This window comes from Hyla sarda, chromosome 6, assembly GCF_029499605.1.
Source record: "Hyla sarda isolate aHylSar1 chromosome 6, aHylSar1.hap1, whole genome shotgun sequence".
Lineage (NCBI taxonomy): Eukaryota > Metazoa > Chordata > Amphibia > Anura > Hylidae > Hyla > Hyla sarda.
The window spans coordinates 72656094-72677627 of record NC_079194.1 but is presented as its reverse complement, the minus strand read 5'-3'; the positions used below and the strand labels follow the sequence as shown (position 1 = coordinate 72677627).

Genomic DNA, 21534 nt, shown 5'->3' with positions numbered 1-21534 from the left:
CTTAGAACCGATCCACTAGCACGGTCCACGCCAATCCCTCTCTGGCACAGAGGATCCACCTCCTGCCAGCCGGCATCGTGACAGTAGATCCGGCCATGGATTCCGCTGAGGTGCCGCTGTCAAGTCTTGCCGACATTTCCCTAATGATCACCCAACGAAATCACCAGCTGGCATACATGACCACCGTGACACAGCAACTGCAGTCACAGTTACAGCAGCTGCTGTCACTGACACAGCAGCTGCAACTGCAACAACCATCTCCTCCGCCGGCTCCTGCAACTCCTCCGCAGCGTCCGGCCGCTCCTAACCCCTGCTTGTCCCTGCCGGACAAATTTGATGGGGACTCTAGACTCTGCCGTGGTCTCCTTTCTGGAAAGGCCTTGTCTTGGGCCACACCGCTCTGGGACCGCAATGATCCTGCCACAGCCACAGTCCAGTCCTTCTTCGCTGAGGTCCGTGGTGTCTTCGAGGAGCCTGCCCGAGCTTCTTCTGCCGAGACTGCCCTGCTGAACCTGGCCCAGGGTGTTTCTTCCGTTGGCGAGTACGCCATTCAGTTCCGTGCTCTTGCTTCCGAGTTGTCCTGGAATAGTGAGGTCCTCTGCGCGACCTTTAACCCCTTAAGGAACGGGGGTTTTTCCGTTTTTGCATTTTCGTTTTTTGCTCCTTGCCTTTAAAAAATCATAACTCTTTCAATTTTGCACCTAAAAATCCATATGATGGCTTATTTTTTGCACCACCAATTCTACTTTGTAATGACGTCAGTCATTGTGCCCAAAAATCTACGGTGAAACGGGAAAAAAAATCATTGTGAGACAAAATTGAAAAAAAAAACGCCATTTTGTAACTTTTGGGGGCTTCTGTTTCTACGTAGTACATTTTTCGGTAAAAATGACACCTTACCTTTATTCTGTAGGTCCATATGATTAAAATTATACCCTATTTATACAGGTTTGAATTTGTCGCACTTCTGGAAAAAATCATAACTTCATGCAGAAAAATTTATACGTTTAAAATTGTCATCTTCTGACCCCTATAACTTTTTTATTTTTCCGTGTATGGGGCGGTATGAGGGCTCATTTTTTGCGCCGTGATCTGAAGTTTTTAACGGTATCATTTTTGCATTGATAGGACTTATTGATCGCTTTTTATTCATTTTTTCATGATATAAAAAGTGACCAAAAATGCACTATTTTGGACTTTGGAATTTTTTTGCGCGCACGCCATTGACCGTGCGGTTTAATTAACGATATATTTTTATAATTCGGACATTTCCGCACGCGGCGATACCATTTATGTTTATTTTTATTTTTATTTACACTGTGTTTTTTCTTTTATGGGAAAAGGGGGGTGATTCAAACTTTTAATAGGGAAGGGGTTAAATGATGTTTATTCACTTTTTTTTTGCACTTTTTTTTTGCAGTGTTATAGGTCCCATAGGGACCTATAACACTGCACACACTTATCTTTTACATTGATCACTGGTTTCTCATAAGAAACCAGTGATCGATGATTCTGCCGCATGACTGCTCATGCCTGGATCTCAGGCACTGAGCAGTCATTCGGCGATCGGACAGCGAGGAGGCAGGTAGGGGCCCTCCCGCTGTCCTGTCAGCTGTTCGGGATGCCGCGATTTCACCGCGGCTATCCCGAACAGCCCACTGAGCTAGCCGGCATGCTTTCGGTTTCACTTTAGACGCGGCGTTCAACTTTGAACGCCGCGTCTAAAGGGTTAATAGCGCGCGGCACAGCGATCAATGCCGCGCGCTATTAGCCACGGGTCCCGGCCGTTGTTAGAGGCCGGGCCCGAACCGCTATGACGCGGGGCCACGCCGTGGCCCCGCGTTATAGATCGGGAGTGGACACATGACGTTCCAGTACGTCATGTGTCCTTAAGGGGTTAAAAAAGGCCTATCCAGCAACATTAAAGATGTTCTGGCCACACGAGAAACTCCTGCTAACCTACATGAACTCATTCATCTTGCCACTCGCATTGACATGCGTTCTTCCGGATGGCGTCTGGAGCTCCGCCTGGATATGGACTTTGTTCGCACGAGGCGTTTTTTCCCCCCGGCTCCTCTCTCCTCTGGTCCTCTGCAATCCGTTCCTGTGCCTCCCGCCGTGGAGGCTATGCAAGTTGACCGGTCTCGCTTGACACCTCAAGAGAGGACACGACGCCGCATGGAGAATCTTTGCCTGTACTATGCCGGTACCGAACACTTCCTGAAGGATTGTCCTATCCGTCCTCCCCGCCTGGAAAGACGTACGCTGACTCCGCACAAAGGTGACACAGTTCTTGATGTCAACTCTGCTTCTCCACGTCTTACTGTGCCTGTGCGGATATCTTCCTCTACCTTCTCCTTCTCTACTATGGCCTTCTTGGATTCCGGATCTGCAGGAAATTTTTTTTTGGCCTCTCTTATCAACAGGTTCAACGTCCCTGTGACCAGTCTCGCCAGACCCCTCTACATCAATTGTGTTAACAATGAAAGATTGGACTGTGCCGTGCGTTACCGCACGGAACCCCTCCTAATGTGCATCGGACCTCATCACAAAAAAATTGAGTTTTTGGTCCTCAGGTTCTTTGGCCCCAAGAAGAGGGGGAGACCCAAGGGGGGGGGGTACTGTTACGCCGAGCGCTCCGGGTCCCCGTTCCTCCCCGGAGCGCTCGCCTCATCCTCGCTACTACAGCGCCCCGGTCAGATCCACTGACCGGGTGCGCTGCGGTCCCGCCTCCAGCCGGAATGCGATTCGCGATGCGGGTGGCGCCCGCTCGCGATGCGCACCCCGGCTTCCGTACCTGACTCGCTCTCCGTCGGTCTTGTCCCGGCGCGTGCGGCCCCGCTCCCTAGGGTGCGCGCGCGCCGGGTCTCTGCGATTTAAAGGGCTACTGCGCCGCTGATTGGCGCAGTGGTTCTAATTAGTGTGTTCACCTGTGCACTCCTTATATATACCTCACTTCCCCTGCACTCCCTCGCCGGATCTTGTTGCCCTTGTGCCTAGTGAAAGCGTTCCCTTGTTTGTTCCTAGCCTGTGTTCCAGACCTCCTGCCGTTGCCCCTGACTACGATCCTTGCTGCCTGCCCCGACCTTCTGCTACGTCCGACCTTGCTTCTGTTTTCTCCCTTGTACCGCGCCTATCTTCAGCAGTCAGAGAGGTTGAGCCGTTGCTAGTGGATACGACCTGGTCACTACCGCCGCAGCAAGACCATCCCGCTTTGCGGCGGGCTCTGGTGAATACCAGTAGTGACTTAGAACCGATCCACTAGCACGGTCCACGCCAATCCCTCTCTGGCACAGAGGATCCACCTCCTGCCAGCCGGCATCGTGACAGATGTCCTCCCAGACCTGGACTAAAGCATCCGCCAACTCCTGGACAGTCTGTGGGGCAATGTGGCGTTGGTGGATGGAGAGAGACATGATGCCCCGGATGTGCTCAATCGGATTCAGGTCTGGGGAATGGGCCGGCCAGTCCATAGCATCAATGCCTTCCTTTTGCAGGAACTGCTGACACACTCCAGCCACATGAGGTCTAGCATTCTCTTGCATTAGGAGGAACCTAGGGCCCACTGCACCAGCATATGGTCTCACAAGGGGTCTGAGGTTCTCAACCCAGTACCTAATGGCAGTCAGGCTACCTCTGGCAAGCACGTGGAGGGCTGTGCAGCCCCCCAAAGAAATGCCACCCCACACCATTACTGACCCACCGCCAAACCGGTCATGCTGGAGGATATTGCAGGCAGCAGAATGTTCTCCTCGGCCTCTCCAGACTCTGTCACGTCTGTCACATGTGCTCAGTGTGAACCTTCTTTTATCTGTGAAGAGCACAGGGCAACAGTGGCGAATTTGCCAATCTTGGTGTTCTCTGGCTAATGCCAAACATCCTGCACGGTGTTGGGCTGTAAGCAAAACTCCCACCTGTGGACGTTGGGCCCTGATACCACCCTCATGAAGTCTGTTTTTGACCGTTTGAGTGAACACATGCACATTTGTAGCCTGCTAGAGGTCATTTTGTAGGGCTCTGGCAGTGCTCCTCCTGCTCCTCCTTGCACAAAGGCAGATGTAGCGGTCCTGTTGCTGGGTTGTAGCAGTGTGTGCATTACATAGAAAAACAGTTTCACAGCAGCGATTCAGCACAAGCCAAAATAACTGCAGAAAAGCACTGACAGAGAGAGAGAGAGAGAGAGAGAGAGAAAGTACACTTTTGAGTGTAATACATAGTGACTCTCCTGCTGCATTGGGTTGTACAGCAACTCTAAAGCTCATCGGGGCTAGTTAGGCTGAGCTCTAAAAGCCATTGTCACCTGCTATTAATTAGTGCTTAATAATACTGTACTGGGCTGTACTACACAGAGATTCTGTACTGCTGCAATTTGGTGTAAAACAACTGTAAAGCTATCATAAGGGTAACCTGTGCATACATAGGTGGTGTACGTTTTTTTCCCCCTGTTAAACTCATTTAGGCCTAGTTACTGTGAAAGGCCAGCCAAAGCTTCCCACTTGTTTCTGTAGCCTTATACAGTTTGTAGTGGAGTGCATAGTTCAGCTCTCATAAGTCCAAACTGTATGTACACCTACATGGTGTTCTTTATTTTTTTTTTCCTGTTACACTAATTTGGGTCTAGTTACTGTGAAAAGCCAGCCAAAGCTACACACTTGTTTCTGCAGTCAAATACAGTTTTAAGGGAAGTGAAGGATATTGTTCTCCTCTCATAAGTGTAACATATACGCACTCAGCTGGTGTATAAGTATGTCAAGCAGAGAAGTGCCAGGACGTGCACAGAGGAGTGGCAGAGGCCTAAATTAATCAGGTAGAGTTCGCAGTAGACTAGGGGCGAGTGGCAGCAGGAGTCACAGCAAGAGGCCTGAGCTCCCAGTATCAGCCAGCGGTCGTGTCTCGACCAGCAACCTATCTGCCATTATTGGTTGCTTAACTCGGTCATCCACTTTATCACAAGTGACATCTGACAGCCCCAGTAAACAGTAGGTGGGTTCCTCAGACACAACCCTCAGTTGGCATGGCCCGGGAGCAGTCCCTGTCCTCCCATTGCCTCTGTCCTATGCTGTTCCCTCACCCACAAAAGTATCTTATGTTGTGGGTTCAGCTCCCCTATTCACTGAGGATCTATTAGAGGACACCCGCCCCTTCCTCCGCAAGGTGGGCAAGTAGTGATAAGGAGAATATTATTAAAAGTTAAGTTTTACGTAATGCATATCCTCAATACTTGGCACACTAATACTTTTACAAAATAGACTGTTTTCTTCTGCCTTCCTTCCACAACTACTATTCTGATCCTGCCACCTGCCTGATGCCACACATCTGATGCCAAGTTCTCCTTCTTTCATCCACCTTCGTCACCAGGTACTGGTATTGCTACCCGCCGCCCCACTCTATCACCGGGTCACTTTCAGGACTCCTGATGCTGCTGATGCCACCTCCAGGTTGTCTTATTCTGCCACCAAATGTTCTCCTCATGCTGATGCCAGCTCCAGGCTGTCTCATTCTGCCACCATGTGTTCTCCTCATGCTGATGCCAGCTCCAGGCTGTCTCATTCTGCCACCATATGTTCTCCTCATGCTGATGCCACCTCCAGGCTGTCTCATTCTGCCACCATATGTTCTCCTCATGCTGCCGCCACCTCCATGCTGTGTCATTCAGCGACTATATGGTCTCCTCATGCTGATGCCACTTTCAGGCTGTGTCATTCAGCCCCTATGTGCTCTCCTCAGGCTGCCACCACCTCCACACTGTCATTCAGGCACTATTTGGTCTCCTCATGCTGATGCCACCTCCAGTATGTGTCATTTAGCCACTATATGGTCTCTTATGCTGCCGCCACCTCCATGCTGTGTCATTCACCCACTATATGGTCTCCTCATAATGATGTCACCTCTGGGCTGTGTCCTTCAGCCTCTATATGGCCTCCTCAGGCAGCTGCCACCTCCACACTGTGTCATTCAGCCACTATGTGGTCTCCTCATGCTGATGCCACGTCCAGTATGTGTCATTTAGCCACTATATGGTCTCTGCATGAGACCATATAGTAGCAAAATGACACATGCTGGAGGTGGCATCAGCATGAAGAGACCATATAGAGGCTGAATGACACAGTGTGGAGGTGGCGGCAGCCTGAGGAGACCATATAGTGGTTAAGGCCAAAAAGGGCTGAGTCTATTAGGGGTTAAAGATGTTTAAGATTTATAATTGATGAAGAGTGACTTGTAAAATTTCAATACATAAAAGCCAGATAAGAAGTACTAAATGGAAGTTAACTCTTGTCACTACATTCTCATGGCATGAAGGACATTTCCAAAACAATCTGCATGTCATACTTAACAGTATTATTTCACTATCACAGCACAACCCCTATGCAAGCTACGACAAGGCAAAGTGTACTACACCCCTATTGAGGCTCTATATAGCCCAGAAATAGCGGTTTTTAATAGCAATTTGCCGCAAATAAATTCGGACTGAACCACATTTTTTCGGAAAATTTGGCGAATCGGACGAATCGATTTTTCCCAAAATTTGCTAATCTCTAAATATAATGAATAGAGATGAGAAATTTCAAAGCCATGGAAAAATAAATCATTTTCTTTTTCCATTTATTTTTCTGGAAAAAATCAAGATTTTCAGAAAAAAAGTGAAGTGGAGTAGTTTTATAAATTGAAAATAATGTATAAATGTACCTTAAAGGGGTACACCGCTGAAAACATCAGGATAAGATGTTAGATTGCGAGGGTCCTGCTGCTGGGGACCTCCGCGATCTCCGCTGCAGCACTCCTATCATTCAGTGCACAGAGAGAACTCCGATGCCAGCCGCCACACCCCCTGCTGGTAGGAGGCATGATGGCTATGTTCTAGCTATCAAGCCCCCTCCCATAGACATGAATGAAGGGACGTGGCATGATGTCACGAATGTGGAAGCTGCAAGCTTCTGTGTTTTGGATGCCATCACTACCGGCCCAGAGATCGCTTTGGATAGGGGATAAGATGTTTTCAGCGGAGTACAACTTTAAGGATGATCTGAGAGAACAGAAACATCAATTACTGTAATACCAACAAGCCCAGCCCCAACCAAACTGAACTTAAAGGGGTACTCCAGTGAAAAACTTTTTTTTATATATCATCTGGCTCCAGAAAGTTAAACAGATTTGTAAATTACTTATATTAAAAAATCTTAATCCATTCAGTACTTATGAGCTTCTGAAATTAAGGTTGTTCTTTTCTGTCTAAGTGCTCTCTGATGACACGTGTCTTGGGAACCGCCCAGTTTAGAAGCAAATCCCCATAGCAAACCTCTTTTAAACTGGGCGGTTCCCGAGACACGTGTCATCAGAGAACACTTAGACAGAAAAGAACAACCTTAACTTCAGAAGCTCATAAGTACTGAACAGATTAAGATTTTTTTAATAGAAGTAGTTCACAAATCTGTTTAACTTTCTGGAGCCAGTTGATATATATAAAAAAGTTTTTTCCTGGATAACCCCTTTAATCCTTCCAGTACTTATTAGCTGCTGAATACTACAGTGGGAATTCTTCTCCGTTTGAAACACAGAGCTGACTGCTGACATCATGAGCACAGTGCTCTCTGCTGACATCTCTGTCCATTTTAGGAACTGTCCAGAATAGGAGAAAATCCCCATAGCAAACATATGCTGCTCTGGACAGTTCCTAAAATGGACAGAGATGTCAGCAGAGAGCACTGTGGTCATGATGTCAGCACTGTGTTCCAAAAAGAAAACAATTTCCTCTGTAGTATGCAGCAGCTAATAAGTACTGAAAGGATTAAGATTTTTTAATAGAAGTAATTTACAAATCTATTTAACTTTCTGGCACCAGTTTATTTAAAAAAAAAAAGTTTTCCACAGGAGTACCCCTTTAAACCAATTCCCTACAGCGCCCCTAAAGACAGAAAGGCGCATTGCTCTTTAAATATTGCATTCTCAATATTTGTATAGTTATATGTACTTATATAGAATACCATGTTTTGAACAGATTATAAATCATTATGAAAGAACATAACCTATTGTTCTTTTTGGGTTTTTCTTAAATTTTTAAGAAGTAACAAAAACGGCATTGGAAAAAACATAAAATAAATAATAATAATAATTCCCAATTGACCCGTTTTTAGTTTTTTTTTTCTTCCAGATCCTATCTCTAAAAATATACAGGCTTTATTTACTTAACAGTAGAAATCAGTTTTAAATGGGCACTGTCACCAACTTTATTTTTTGATATGTTGTAGTACTTATGTACTACAACATATCTCTAATATACTTTTATTATTTTTTTTATTAAAAAGGTTTAATTTACATTTAAAAACCGGCCACTGATAAAGGACTGATTTTGGAGTGGCAATCAGTCCTTTTTCAGTTAGGCTGCACTCGCTCCCTGCCTGTCAATCAGACAGGTGGGAGCGAGCGCATTGGCTCTCCGGCCACTGGCTGGGAGGCCACTCCTCCCGCACATCGCCGCCGCCTCGTTGCCGCCGCTGTCCCTGCACGCCTGCTGCCGGACCCTGCAGTAACTGCAAGTGTAATGAGGGAACGGGGTATGCGGGGCGAGGGGGGGAGGAGGGAACGGGCTAGTGCCGTAGCGGGGGGGGGGGGGGGCGCAAACGGGCTAGCAAAAAAAATAAAAAATAGGATGGTGCACTTCTAATTTTACTCATTATTCTAATTCACCTTTGCCTAGAGTGAGAACTCCTTTAACTTTCAGCATCAGGGCACTGACAGTGGATCAATAAAAATTATTTCTAATTGTTAAACTCCTTAGATACCAAGGTCTAAGTGACTGATGTATCTAAAGGGTTTGACAGAGGAAAGGGGGACTCTTTCTTTTAGCCCATTGATTATTAACATGGCAGTCATGGGCCTTACAAAGACTCTCAGATATGCCATAAGGTTCTGCCTATTAGGTCATGCAGACTCTCAGATATGCCATAAGGTTCTGCCTATTAGGTCATGCCATGACATCAATGCTTTGGACTACTACAAAACATTATGTAAACATTCATGTGATCACAACATTTTTTTTATTAATTAAAAAAATAAAATAAAATCAGATAAGGTAAATGTTGTGACTGCTACCATCTTAAAAGCCGTAATAATAGTGCCGAATATAGTGTCAGATCTTTAGTGCTCAAAAGCAGCAGGCCTACAACATGGGTGAGCTTGAATCTAGAATCAGGAATTTTAGTTTTTTCAGTACACAGTTGTCACCTGGCATTTTACAAAATTTCAACAGAAAGTGGCCAACCTCATTAAGGCCCAAAAACATGGGGTTTTAAGGGGTTAAATAGTATTGCTACTTTCTTATGTGAAGCAACAGTTCGCATCCCCCATTACAGTACGTGTGTGAGATCATGTTCCACTCTACTTCTCCTTCTGTAACATAGACTTCCTTATTGCTCTTTCTTGCATACATTACATTTTACATTATATCTGAGCTTAATTAATCAAACTGAGAAGCCTCATATCAGGGAACATGTAAGACAAATGTTTCCTAACCTGAAATGTCCGAGTGCTCATCGTACTTCATTACAGCTGAAGTGAATGTGACATGCTCCTCTGTTGTTCCTTGTCTCTTTGATAAAATTTGTATAAATTACAATTTGTATTACAGGGTTTGTCCAGTTTTATGGACATTTAAATATCATTTTAGGCACTCCGAGTGCCTAAACTAGAACAAAGTGAGAATGACTACAAAAAAAGTGGCTCTCAATTTCTAGAGGATTTGGCTTGTCCACTAATTTAATTATGGAGGTCATGTAATACTTTCATTCTCCTGTGGAGGAGCTACAGGAAAAATTAACACTTGCAATAGGATCCTCCTACGGTGGACAGTAGGACAGCCTGTGTTTGGCATTTTTGGGGGGGATTTGGAAATGAAGAAGAAAGTAGAAAAAAAGGAGTTCACACTCTAGGCAAAGGTGAATTAGAATAATGAGTAAAATTAGAAGTGCACCATGTGCATAATGTATAGTACAGTAGAATATTACTGTGCCAACACCATAGTGCCCAACATAAACAGAGCCATGCACCGCTGATAATGTTGGCGGCTGCTTCATCTATACACCACTGTACGGTTTCCTCCATCAATACGATCACTTCCTGGTTTTATCTCCCTATGCTTAGGCCCACACACTTCTCACAGTCTCCCTTGCTCGCCTACACAGTGAGATCTAAATATCAAGACATCTGGGAGAGACCAGGAGACTGAAGTTGAATTGAGCATGTGTGCCACGTAGAGGATTCCAAAAAGTGGATGTAATAAAGGGCAACAATCAAACCTATGACACACGGGAATTGGTAAGTATGTACTTCTCAAAAAGGACACTCGGAAATACTTGTACCTTTAAAAAAAATATGTGTAATTCCATATTATGCACTAGCTTAGATCAATTTATATTAATTAGAAAACCTATTTATGCTTTATCTATGGAAACCCCCTTAAAGTTTTAGTTTTAACATTAACAAAACAGCATAAACCTGTGAATACACACATAATCGCTCAAACATAGATCCTAAGAGTTAAAAGGAGGCATCTGCTTGAAGTAGATTTTAGCTAAACTGTTTTCTCCCCTTCACTGAAAGAATCATAAACAGAAAAAAATATAAATGGGTCATTAAGATCACTGAAGACCGTGAATTTAGAAAGAAAACCACTAGGGACTTAGTTTAGAAACCATTGGTCACCATGGACTTAGCTAAACAATTATTAATCACTTGGGACTTAGCTAAGAAGCCATTGGTCACCAGGGACTTAGCTAAGAAACCCATGGTCATCAGAGACTTAGTTAAGAATTCACTGGTCACCATGGACTTAGCTAAGAAACCACTGGTCACGAGGGACTTAGCTAGGAAATCAATGGTCACCAGAGACTTATCTAAGAAATAATTGGCCACTATGGACTTAGCTAAGAAACCACTGGTCAACAGGATCTTAGCTATGAAACCACTGGTCACCAGGGACTCAGCTATGAAATAATTGGTTACCATGGACTTAGCTAAGAAACCACTGGTCACGAGGGACTTGGCGAAGACATCATTGGTCACCAAGGACTTAGCTAAGAAACCGCTGGCCACCAAGGGCATAAGTAAAGAAAACACTTCTCGAACTGGCACATGAGTTATCCTGGTGGCCCACAGTCCCTAATTTATACACAACAATATGTTGAGGGCTTGTAGTTGTAGCAGATGTGCACACTATCCTCTCTCTATATTAGGGCTTGTTCACATGATTAAAATCTGTACTGATTTCATCAATTTCACACATCCAAATCATCATTGTTTTGCTGGTAACAAACATAAATATATACATTTATTAATGATATAACACCATCTAATTGTAGAATGTTCAGATTTCCTTTTATGATATTACTAAATTAGGGAAATTAGGTAATTTTTTATATTAACCCCTTAAGGACTCAGCCCATTTTGGCCTTAAGGACTCAGACAATTTAATTTTTACGTTTTCATTTTTTCCTCCTCGCCTTCTAAAAATCATAACTCTCTTATATTTTCATCCACAGACTAGTATGAGGGCTTGTTTTTTGCGCGACCAGTTGTCCTTTGTAATGACATCCCTCATTATATCATAAAATGTATGGCGCAACCAAAACACATTATTTTTGTAGGGAAATTAAAAAGAAAAACGCAATTTTGCTAATTTTGGAAGGTTTTGTTTTCACGCCGTACAATTTATGGTAAAAATGACGTGTTCTTTATTCTGAGGGTCAATACAATTAAAATGAAACCCATTATTATTTACTTTTATATTATTGTTGCGCTTAAAAAAAATCACAAACTTTTTAATCAAATTAGTACGTTTATAATCTCTTTATTTTGATGACCTCTAATTTTTTTATTTTTCCGTATAAGTGGCGGTATGGGGGCTCATTTTTTGCGCCATGATCTGTACTTTTTTTTGATACCACATTTGCATATAAAAAACTTTTAATAAATTTTTTATATTTTTTTTTAAATAAAATGTATTAAAAAAGTAGTAATTTTGGACTTTTTTTTGTTCACGCCGTTCACCGTACGGGATCATTAACATTTTATTTTAATAGTTCGGACATTTACGCACGCGGCAATACCAAATATGTCTATAAAAAATGTTTTTTACGCTTTTTGGGGGTAAAATAGGAAAAACGGACGTTTTACTTTTTTATTGGGGGAGGGGATTTTTCACTTTTTTTTTACTTTTACTTTTACATTTTTTTACATTTTTTTTTTACATTTGAATAGTCCCCATAGGGGACTATTCATAGCAATACCATGATTGCTAATACTGATCTGTTCTATGTATAGGACATAGAACAGATCAGTATTATCGGTCATCTCCTGCTCTGGTCTGCTCGATCACAGACCAGAGCAGGAGACGCCGGGAGCCGGACAGAGGCAGGTGAGGGGACCTCCGTCCGGCGTTCTGAATGATCGGATCCCCGCAGCAGCGCTGTGGGCGATCCGATCGTTCATTTAAATCGCGAACTGCCGCAGATGCCGGGATCTGTATTGATCCCGGCACCTGAGGGGTTAATGGCGGACGCCCGCGAGATCGCGGGCGTCGGCCATTGCCAGCGGGTCCCTGGCTGCGATCAGCAGCCGGGATCAGCCGCTCATGACACGGGCATCGCTGCGATGCCCGCGGTTATGCTTAGGACGTAAATGTACGTCCTGGTGCGTTAAGTACCACCTCACCAGGACGTACATTTACGTCCTGCGTCCTTAAGGGGTTAAAGAGGTTTCCTATTAGGACACATGGATGTCTTAGAGGGAAGGTTCTCTTCTTAGGCCCTAAGCCACAGAGAACTGTTCATTGGAATGGCGACCATGTCATAGTACATTTCTGCCCACTAGAGAGGGAATGTCAGGACATAGAAAGGTGTTGTGGCAAAACCAGTTATTTGCCAGGGGAGGTGGGACGGCAATGGTGGGGGATCTGACAGGTAAGTATCACTTTTTTCTTAAGAAAAATTCTAGCACCAGACAACCGCTTTAACACGTTTACTATGTCTGTAATGTAGTCCTGTTAGCTCTGTGGAGCCTTATATTGACAAATGAAGTGCTGACAAGGTGGGACATAGGGTTTAGGGCTATCTTCCCAAGTGTATAGATCTCCAACTAGATCTCCACTTACTTCAAGAAACATTTATGTGAAATAGTGGCTGCTGTAAACTACTTTTCAGCTGCATTAAGATTCTATGTAAAGGCTGTAATTTTAACCTTTAAATATTTACAAATAACATAAGATTGTACAGTCCAAATGTACTATTTCTCTACCGACCTCCAGAAGTTGTTGAGAAGGTCAGGAGAAGAAAAATCAAGACCTATCAATTCAGAATTATATCATAATTATTATTTTCCAGTATTGCACACATTTTTCTCAACACTTTTCTTACTAGTTTTGCCAATGGTCAATTCAAAGAATTTATCATTCTCTCCACCGACACAGAGAAGCATAATTGTGCGAATTTTTTGTGCAACATTATTTGCTCTTTGCACAATTTTGTCACTCTGCTGGTGCGGGAAACAATGAGGTTTCTTCCACCCTCTTAAAGGGGTTTTCTGGGCTTTTCCCTAAATTTTCCAGGGGCTAGAAATAGGAGCACAAATGAAAAAGGAAGCTCCCTATGCTGAGTGTACAGGTACATCATCAGGGCTCCGCAGCACGAAAATAGCCTTTGGAGCATTTACTTCCGAACGCTGGCCAGTGGAGTACCCCTTTAACACCTCTGGTAGCCAGAGCTAAGTCTGATAGTATGACTAAATCTTGAGATAGATGCAGATCCTGGATTAGGGACCCAGATCTATTTTACATAAATGGCACAAATGTCCAGTGTGGAATACCCCTTTATATAGCCCAATATCCCACAAGCAGAATTGTCATTAACCTCTTTACACAAATAGATGAACAGTTAGGTCCTATGTGTGCAAAGGGTATATGGATTGGGCTTTCAGCAGCAAAGGGCTGCCACTAAGCCTAGGTTCACACTACGGAATGTCTGCCTACAATTCCGCTTTGAAATTGCTGACAGAAATTCTGCTTACTAAAATGTACATGGTAGTCAATGGGTTTTCTGTTCACCAATTCACACTTCGTAATTTTTGAAGCAGAATTGTGAGCGAAAAATTCACTTTCAAATTTCCGCCTGAAGAATGGTGATGCTCATTCTTCAGACAGATCTACTCACAGACGACATTGCTGTCTATTGGGGCGGCAATTTCCGCGTGGTCCTAGCGCCGACTGATTCAGCTGGCCACACTTGGAATCTCTAGAAGGAACTTTTCCATCTGGAGATTCCGTTGTGTAAACCTAGGCTAAGGGTTTATTTACATGGCAGAATTTTCGCTTGCGGAATTCCATTTCAAATGAAAGCCCGTAGACTTCTATGGGATTCCACACTCCCATTAAAACTTCCGAATTTCCGCTTGCAGAATTCCGTTTCAAATTAAAGCCCAGTCCCATTCACACTTCTGAATTTCCGCTTGTGTAATTTGGCCTCAAATTTAAAGGGGTTCTCCGGTGCTTAGACATCTTATCCCCTATCCAAAGGATAGAGGATAAGATGCCTGATCGCGGGAGTCCTGCCGCTGGGGACCCCCGGGATCTTGCACGCGGCACCCCGTTTGTAATCAGTCCCTGGAGCGTGTTCGCTCCGGGTCTGATTACAGATGACCATAAGGCCGGCGGTGTGTGACGTCACGCCTCCGCCCCCCGTGTGACCTCACGCTCCGCCCCTCAATGCAAGCATATGGGAGGGGGCGAGACAGCTATCACACCCCCTCCCGTAGGCTTGCATTGAGGGGCGGAGCGTGACGTCACACTGGGGCGGAGGCGTGACACGCTCCGGGGACTGATTACAAACGGGGTGCCGCGTGCAAGATCCCGGGGGTCCCCAGCGGCGGGACTCCCGCGATCAGGCATCTTATACCCTATCCTTTGGATAGGGAATAAGATGTCTAAGCACTGGAGAATCCCTTTAAGCCCATAGACTTCTATGGGATTCCACACTCCCATTCACACAAGCGGAAATTCAGAAGTGTGAATGGGAGTGTGGAATCCCATAGAAGTCTATGGGCTTAAATTTTAGGCGGAATTCCGCAAATGGAAATTCTGCCGTGTGAATAGACCCACACATAGAAGTCACAGCAGCTCAGTAGTAAAAAGTCAGTATACATGCACTTTTTTTTTTTTACTAAAGGGGTACTCCGGTGAAAAACTTTTCTTTTTTAAATCAACTGGTTCCAGAGAGTTAAACAGATTTGTAAATTACTTCTATTCATAAATCTTAATCCTTCCAGTACTTATTAGCTGCTAAATACTACAGAGGAAATTCTTTTCTTTTCGGAACACAGAGCTTTCTGCTGACATCATGAGCACAGTGCTCTCTGCTGACATATCTGTCCATTTTAGGAACTGTTCAGAGTAAGAGAAAATCCCCATAGCAAACATATGCTGCTCTGGACAGTTCCTAAAATTGACAGAGATGTCAGCAGAGAGCACTGTGCTCGTGATATCAGCAGAGAGCTCTGTCTTCCAAAAAGAAAATCATTTCTTCTCATGGTGTGGTATCTAAATGTGGTATCTAAAAAAAATTGCAGATGACGGCGCAAAAAATGAGCCCTCATACCGCTCTATATACGGAAAAATGAAAAAGTTACAGGTGTTCAAAATAGGACGATTTTAGATTACTGATTTTGTACAAAAAGTTTTAGATTTTTTTAAGCGGTACAAAAATATAAAAGTATCTAGCCAGGGATATCATTTTAATCGTATTGACCCACAGAATAATGAACACATGTCAATTTTACCCTAAATTGTACAGTGTGAAAACGAACCCCTCCAAAAAGTGCAAAATATTGGTTTCCATTTAAATTTCCTCCCCCAAAATTTTTTTTTTGGGTTCGCCGTACATTTTATGGTGAAATGAGAGGTTTCATTACAAAGTACAATTGGTCACATAAAAAACAAGCCCTTATATGGGTCTGTAGATGGAAATATAAAAGAGTTATGGATTTTAGAAGGCGAGGAGGAAAAAATGAAAACGCAAAAATAAAATTGGCCTGGTCCTTAAGGTGAAAATGGGCTTGGTCCTTAAGGCTAGGTTCAGACTACGGAATCTCCGGGCAGAAAATTTCCGCCCGGAGATTCCGAGTTCCGCCTGCGCCGACTGAATTAGTCGGTGCTAGGACCGCGCGGACACTGCAGTCTCCTATAGACTGCTATGTGTTCCGCTAGGATTTCTGCCTGAAGAAAGAGCAACCCCTTTCTTCAGGCGGAAATTTTCTAGCTGATTTTTCATCCGGATTTTCCGCTTCACAAATTCCAAAGTGTGAATTTGTGAATGGAAAACCATTCACTACACTATGCATTATAATAAGCGGAATTTCTGCCGGAAATTTCAAAGCGAAAATTCCGGCGGAAATTCCGTAGTCTGAATCTAGCCTAAGGGGTTACACAACCCTACCTTGTTCCGGAACTCCATTAAACTCCAATTAGCAATACCTTAAAAAATTCCAAGGACGTATGCATTCTTATACTGCAAAAGCTAAGACGAGCATAAAAGACTTTTGACCATTTTTTCTGTATTCTTCATATTTTTTTTTCTTTTTTCTTTTAGTTTTCCTTTAGAAACATTACCTAATACACATGAAGACAAGTGCAAAAGACACTATAGCTAGCCCAAGGTCTAGACATCACAGAGTCAGGATGAATAAGGAGGTGGACCCTGAAACATTGTATCAGATCCCAACTAACTTTGTGATGTCTAGACCTTGGGCTTAGCTATAGTGCCTTTTACACTTATTTGCATGTGTATTAGGTAATGATTTTAAAGGAATAGAAAATCGGGGGGGAAAAAAAGAAAAGAAAAATATGAAGAATACAACAAATCGCAAGCCTTTTATGCTTGTCTGAGCATTTGTCATATAAGAACGCTTGTGCCCTTGGAATCTTTGAAAGGATTACAGCTCAGTCCCATTGAAGTGAATGGAGCCAATCTGTAATACCACACACAACCTGAGGACAGACGTGGTGCTGTTTTTGGAAAAAAAAATTGCTGTTTATTCTATTCCTGGATAACCCATAGCAGTATAATAGAAGGATTTTGGTCTTTATATCAATAATGTTATTTCCTTCTTTTTTGGGGGATTTTTCAGTAAATTTGTCTTCAGTTTTGCAAAACACTTTCTACATTTTATTACTAGATTTTTTTTTCTAGAACTGGTATCCTATTCTTTTTTATTCATTCATTCAATATAAATGTTGACAAAAAAAAAAAAGAAATAAGAACCCAAAAAACAGATAAATGACTCTTTTGAGACAACTAACCAGTGACGTTTCTAAATCTAGGGACAGTCACCACATTAAACATGAAAGTTGGCAATACGCGGGTGTCACTCAGATGACACATTTAGGAATATCAGAAAAACACGCAATTTATGGAAACAGGACATTTGCATTCATGTGAAGAAAAGAGAAGTGAGACAATATGTATTGCTGGAATGCAGAATTATTCACAAAAAGGGGAACCGAGTTCCATATATCTTAACATAGTTATTTTCTTTTTTTGCAATTCTTTGTCCATAGTTTCATCATCCGATGCACGCGTTCTTGTGAGCAGATATTATCCTCTGAGAGCTATAGTCCTGGCTCCATACAGTTAACTACACTGATATAGCAGAAGGACAAGAATGATTTTAGCTACTGACAAATTTAGCTCCTAGATGATTGTCTAGACTGGATACAATTGTAGCAAACTCTGAGCTGTAAGAACTAGCAGGTGAGCACAGTATGAGTTTTTAGCTTTCAAATTAAATCAAGAATCATCCTATTCAAAACAGCAAGCAGAGATTTAGCAAATGGTGAGAATTGGAAACACAATTTATATTACAGAGATGTACAGTGATGACGGGGCATTCAAATAAAACTTTTGATAATGAACTTCAGGTGCTAAATAAATTTAAAAAACAAAGCATACTCACCTGCCCTGATTCCCCGATCTGCTGTTTCTGATGTCACTGGGTCCCCACTGGGTCGACACATTAGAAGAACAGTGGTGAGCAGTATAGATGTCGCAAATTGTTTGCTGGCAAGCAGTTCCTGGCATACTTAGCATGTTCGCATCGCCGGGCGAACATATGTGAAGTTCGATTCGCCCCCTATACTTTAACCCTTTAACGATGCAGGACGTATATTTACGTCCTGCGCCGGCTCCCGCGATATGAAGCGGGGTCGCGCTGCGACCCCGCATCACATCGGGTCAGTCCCGGCACTCATCAATGGCCGGGACCCGCGGCTAATACCACACATCGCCGATCGCGGTGAAGTGCAGTATTAACCCTTTAGAAGCGGCGGTCAAAGCTTCTAAAGCGAAAGTGAAAGTATCCCGGCTAGTCAGTCGGGCTGTTCGGGACCGCCGCGGTGAAATCGCGGCGTCCCGAACAGCTTGCAGGACACCGGGAGGGCCCTTACCTGCCTCCTCGGTGTCCGATCGACAAATGACTGCTCTGTGCCTGAGATCCAGGCAGGAGCAGTCAAGCGCCGATAACACTGATCACAGGCGTGTTAATGTGCCTGTGATCTGTGTAAAAGATCAGTGTGTGCAGTGTTATAGGTCCCTATGGGAGCTATAACAGTACAAAAAAAAAAGTTTAAAAAAAAGTGTTAATAAAGGTCATTTAACCCCTTCGCTAATAAAAGTTTGAATCACCCCCCTTTTCCCATAAAAAAAATAAAACAGTGTAAATAAAAATAAAAATAAACATATGTGGTATCGCCGAGTGCGTAAATGTCCAAACTATAAAAATATACCATTAATTAAACCGCACGGTCAATGGCGTACGCGCAAAAAAATTCCAAAGTCCAAAAAAGCGTATTTTTGTCACTTTTTATACCATTAAAAAATGAATAAAAAGTCCGATCAAAACAAAAGTACCGATAAAAACTTCAGATCACGGCGCAAAAAATGAGCCCTCATACCGCCCTGTATGTGGAAAAATAAAAGGGGTCAGAAGATGACATTTTTAAACGTGTAAATTTTCCTGCATGTAGCTATGATTTTTTCCAGAAGTGCGACAAAATCAAACCCATATAAGTAGGGTATCATTTTAACCGTATGGACCTACAGAATAATGATAAGGTGTCATTTTTACCGAAATATGCACTGCGTAGAAACAGAAGCCCCCAAAATTTACAAAATGGAGTTTTTTCATCGATTTTGGCGCACAATGATTTTTTTTTCCGTTTCGTGGTGAATGTTTGGGTAAAATGACTGATGTCACTGCAAAGTAGAATTGGTGATGCAAAAAATAAGCCATAATATGGATTTTTAGGTGGAAAATTGAAAGGGTTATGATTTTAAAAGGTAAGGAGGAAAAAACGAAAGTGCAAAAACGGAAAAACCCTGAGTCCTTAAGGGGTTAACATTGCGGTAAACTTTGACCCTGTGAATCAGAGTCAGCAGACACATTACAGTCAATCAGCAGCAGTCCCTCCCTTCCAGACCCTCCTACCTCCTGCACGGACGCCATTTTACCTGCTAGGTGGTGTATTCAGGGTCCACTTTACTCCTAAAGCACTAGTGAAACATCTGCTTTAAGGACAGCACCCAAAAAAGCCCTTTTTAGGGCTCAAATATCAGTCAGTGTGTCTTGCAACAGCTGGAGGCACCCTAGTTAGGAGGGGACCGCTGGTTAAAAGGGGTACTCCAGTGTAAAACTTAAGTTCCTTCAAGCAACTAACTACAGTATTAAAAGGGCTATAAGTTCAGTCCTTGTATCTTGCAACAGCTGGAGGCACCCTGGTTGGGATGGAACCGCTGGTTAAAAGGGGTACTCCGGTGAAAACTTAATTTCCTTCAAGCAACTAACTACAGTATTAAAAGGGCTATAAGTTCAGTCCGTGTGTCTGGCAACTGCTGGAGGCACCCTGGTTGGGGACCTCTGCTTAAAAGGGGAACTCCGCTGGCAACCTTTTTTGCTCATTGTCACACTAGTGCAAATCACATTTGGTGTGACAGTTGTTCAAATAAAAAAATAAAAAATACCTTTTTTGGCTGTGAAATAAAACCAGTGCTGCCTAAAGGGGGGCTCTCACTATGTGCTGCCTAATATGGGGGAATCTATGTGCTGCCTAAAGGGGGGGTCTAAATATGTGCTCCCTAAAGGGGGCTCTATGTGCTGCCTAAAGGGAGGCTCTATCTATGTGCTGCCTAATATGGGGGAATCTATGTGCTGCCTAAAGGGGGGGCTCTATGTGCTGCCTAAAGGGGGGATCTAACTATGTGCTGCCTAATATGGGGGAATCTGTGTGCTGCCTAAAGGGGGGATCTAAATATGTGCTGCCTAAATGGGGCTCTATGTGCTGCCTAAAGGGAGGCTCTAACTATGTGCTGCCTAAAGGGAGGCTCTAACTATGCGCTGCCTAGTATGGGGGAATCTATGTGCTGCCTAAAGGGAGACTCTAACTATGTGCTGCCTAGTATGGGGGAATCTATGTGCTGCTTAAAGGGGGGCTCTAACCATGTGCTGCCTAACATGGGGGAATCTATGTGCTGCCTAAAGGGGGGATCTAACTATGTGATGCCTAAAGGGGGATCTAACTATGTGCTGCCTAAAGGGGGCTCTATGTGCTGCCTAAAGGGAGGCTCTACCTATGTGCTGCCTAAAGGGGAGCTCTAACTATGTGCGGCCTAATATGGGGGAATCTATGTGCTGCCTAAAGGGGGGATCTAACTATGTGATACCTAAAGGGGGCTCTATGTGCTGCCTAAAGGGGGCTAAAGCACGTTAATCGAAAGAATTTAGGAATAATAGGTGATTTATGCCCTTTATGGATTAAAACCAGACTCTGCATCAACTATGTAATTTTCCATGGGAGTTTTGCCATGGACCCCCCTCAAGCACGCCACAGTCCAGGTATTAGTCCCCTTGAAACAACTTTGAAATCACTATTGTGGCCAGAAAGAGTCCCTGTGGGTTTTAAAATTTGCCTGCCCGTTGAAGTCAATGGCGGTTTGCACGGTTCGTTGGTTCACGAACATTTGCAGAATTTTATGTTCCCGACATCACTAGTGAGCAGCGGGGACCCAGCTCTATCGAAATGGCAGCTGAGGGGGCTATAGGCAGGTAAGTATCCTTTGATTTTTATTTAACTAGCACCCATTATAAGAAAAACAATTGAATAAACAGAAAACCCAGGTACATCAATCAGGCTCAAATATCAGCCATTGCTGGAACAACTTACCCATTTTAAGAAGCCAGCCCTCCCGTTGTGGTTTTTGGAAGGCAAGTCTAAGTTCCCATGAATCTTCATCTTCAGGAAGCTGAAATGGCTCCTTTTTCAGGCTTTCATACATGTCCTGCGATAAAGAACAGACAAACATAGACGTTGTGTAGAGCAACATATGGTCCACAGTATAGGTATAAATGTGTGCAAGCATAACAGAATCCTCCTATTGAATGTACCGCTCATCTGACCCTTCTGTTAATTGACATATCACAATGCAGTACATCTGCAACATGTTA

General features: G+C 43.5%; 1 protein-coding gene across 3 annotated transcripts in view; it reads right to left on the bottom strand.

The window, feature by feature from the left end:
• CYTH4 (cytohesin 4) overlaps positions 1-21534 on the bottom strand; it is an 87514-nt gene that overhangs the window by 6744 nt on the left and 59236 nt on the right. For all 3 annotated transcript variants that reach the window (XM_056524125.1, XM_056524126.1, XM_056524127.1), the window contains one exon: positions 21254-21368. In XM_056524125.1, the coding sequence (XP_056380100.1) occupies positions 21254-21368 (115 nt within the window). The remainder of the gene's footprint in view (positions 1-21253; positions 21369-21534) is intronic.